Source organism: Plasmodium reichenowi, assembly GCF_001601855.1.
Source record: "Plasmodium reichenowi strain SY57 chromosome Unknown, whole genome shotgun sequence".
Lineage (NCBI taxonomy): Eukaryota > Apicomplexa > Aconoidasida > Haemosporida > Plasmodiidae > Plasmodium > Plasmodium reichenowi.
Window position 1 is genome coordinate 1 of NW_017962286.1, and position 2,833 is coordinate 2,833.

General features: G+C 20.9%; 1 protein-coding gene across 1 annotated transcript; it reads left to right on the top strand.

Moving 5' to 3' along the window:
• Positions 1-14: 14 nt before the first annotated feature.
• PRSY57_0010600 (alpha/beta hydrolase, putative) lies at positions 15-1,961 on the top strand (the record flags this gene model as incomplete). The annotated part of the gene is made up of 1 exon (XM_020114193.1): positions 15-1,961. A coding segment is annotated over one exon (1,947 nt), but the record flags the coding sequence as incomplete, so codon positions are not given.
• Between the last annotated feature and the right edge of the window lie 872 nt (positions 1,962-2,833).

A 2,833-nucleotide genomic window follows, 5' to 3' on the forward strand; every position in this document is an offset into this window, starting at 1 on the left:
TTTTTGTAATATAGAATACATTTTTGCACAAAACACAATTATTTTCTATTTTGGGATATCAGGGTATAGACAAGATTTTATTATTAGGAAAAGTAGATATGGCGAATATTTTGAATGAAAAATTTTATAATTCAAGAAACTATATGCCTAAAATATCAAGAGGGGTTTTATATAGTGATGATGATAATACAGTTGATGATTATAAAGATTATAAAAATAAAGATGAAAAATCAAATAAGGAAAATCATAATATTTCAGGGAATAAAGAAAATCATGGAAACGAGAATAATATTATTATAGAAGATGGAAATCCAGAGATAAGTTTTTTCACAAACAGAGAAAATTTAAAAATAGCAAAATATTCCTGGAAACCCAAAGAAGAAAAAACTAAAGCATATATTTTTGCTCTACATGGAGTTACTACACATTTAAGGAATCAATATTTAAATTATCATGGTAGACCCGAATGGGCTAATAAAAATGAAAAGACAATGAAGGAATGTTCTATTAATCATAATAATAAGTTGAGGAATAGTTGTTCTCAATCGAATAATATATCTGATGAAAAAACTGAGAACTGTTTTAAATCTAAAGATAATATATCAAATAAAATTAATGATGAAAATAATGTTAATAAAAATGTTAATTCAGAAAATGTTTCAAATAAAAAAGATTTTAGAAAACCGATGGACGATGATAATGTTTTATTGTTTACCGAAGGTGATAAAGATAATTATGTTTATAAGAACTTTTATTATTGTTCAAAATGTGGTCTTTCAAAATATTGTAATTGTGGTAAAAGGACAATGTCCTATGAAAATAGTTGGATTCAATCATTAAATGATAATGGTTATACATTTTGTGGTATTGATAATCAATCACATGGATTATCAGAGGCGTCAAGAAATGAACGATGTTTTGTTGAAGATTTTGAAAATTTCGTTGCTGATGCTGTTCAGGCATTAGAAATATTTGTAAATGAATGGAAAGCAAAAAATGAATTAAGACCTATAATACTTATGGGTACATCTATGGGTGGATGTATAGCTGTAAAAATGTTTGAAAGAATATATGATGAAAAAAAAGAATGGAGAAAATATATTAAAGGTTTAGCACTAATATCTCCTATGATTAGTATAGAAAAACAAACAAGAACATTTTTTAATAAAATGTTAATAGGCCTAGGATATATACTTAAAAAATTTTTTCCTCTTTATAAATTTAAAGTTTTAGGTAGGACTTTAAAATATCCATGGGTTAAACTGGATGATGATAAAGATCCTTATCATTACCATGAAGAATTAAAAGCTGGTATAGCTTTAGAATGTTTATTTGGTACCTATTCATGTATGAAAAGTAAAATTTTAAAATATATAGACGAAAGTGATATTGATATTATAGTGTTACAATCAAAATATGATAATATAGTGGATCCGACTGGTTCTGTAAATTTTGTTAATAAAATGGTTAATATATATAACAAAAAAGAAGAAGATAATTCAAATAATAATTCAAATAATAATAATAATAATGATAATAATAATGATCATATAAATAAAGAGGGAAATATAAAGTCGCATACTCATTCAAATAATATTAAAAATAATGAAAATATATCAGAAACTATAAAAAGTGAGGATGATAAAAATTTGATATCGAATAAATCAAATAATTTATCTAACCAAACATGTAAATATGAAAAAGATTATATAATTCTATCAGGAGAGGATTTAAAAGGTGAGGATATTTTATGGAAACCATGTGATCATGGACATTATAAAAATTATAAAAGGAAGAAGAATTTTACAAAAAGTGATTTAAAAAATGAAAAGGATAAGAACAATTATAAACATTTAAGTGTACATATATTAAATTATGGTTCGCACAAATTATCATGTGAGCCAGATAATAAAATAACGTCATCGATATTTGTTGATTGGCTTAATAATATATTTAGCTAATATGTAAAAAAAAAAATAATAAATAAATAAATAAATAAATATATATATATATATATATATGTATATGTGAGTGTGCCTATTTTGTTATTAAAAGATATATTTTTTATTTTATTTTATCTATTTATTATATTTATAATAAAATTGGTAGAACATTAATTTATGTGTACCTATAAATTTTAATTTGTTATATGGATTAATTAGAATATAAATTATATACAATGATAATTTTAAATGAAACCATCATGTAAATAATAATTTTTTTTTTTTTTTTTTTTAAATTATAAAATAGGAAAATTATGTTTTTCACAGTATATAATAGAATGAGATATATTAATACCATATCCATATTAGAAAATTAAGTAAAAGGAAAATATCTCTTTAATTTGATTTTATAATATGTGCAAAATATTATGTGTAATATTAAAGAATTATAAGAACATACGATAAAAATTATTGAAGAGTAACTGTATAATTTTTTTATAAAAATTAACTTTAAAATAATGATTATGTATTAATATAGTAGTGCAATATATTTTAATTATTATAAAATTTACTATTGCTTTTTTAAAATCATACTTATCGGAATATTATTTATACTGCTTAATATTATATTAGGAATATATATATATATATATATATATATATATATATATATATCTATATATATCTATATATTAATATTTCCCCTGTTAAAATATTTTTGGTAGTTAGTAAATAATGATTATATATATATTATATTTTTGTTTTTTAAAAGGTAATAAATATTAGTTTTTTTTTTTTTTTTTTTCATCACAAGTAAAAATAAAATTGCATTAAACGTGATAGTTTATATTACATATGATATTGAAATGGAATATATTAGGATATATATA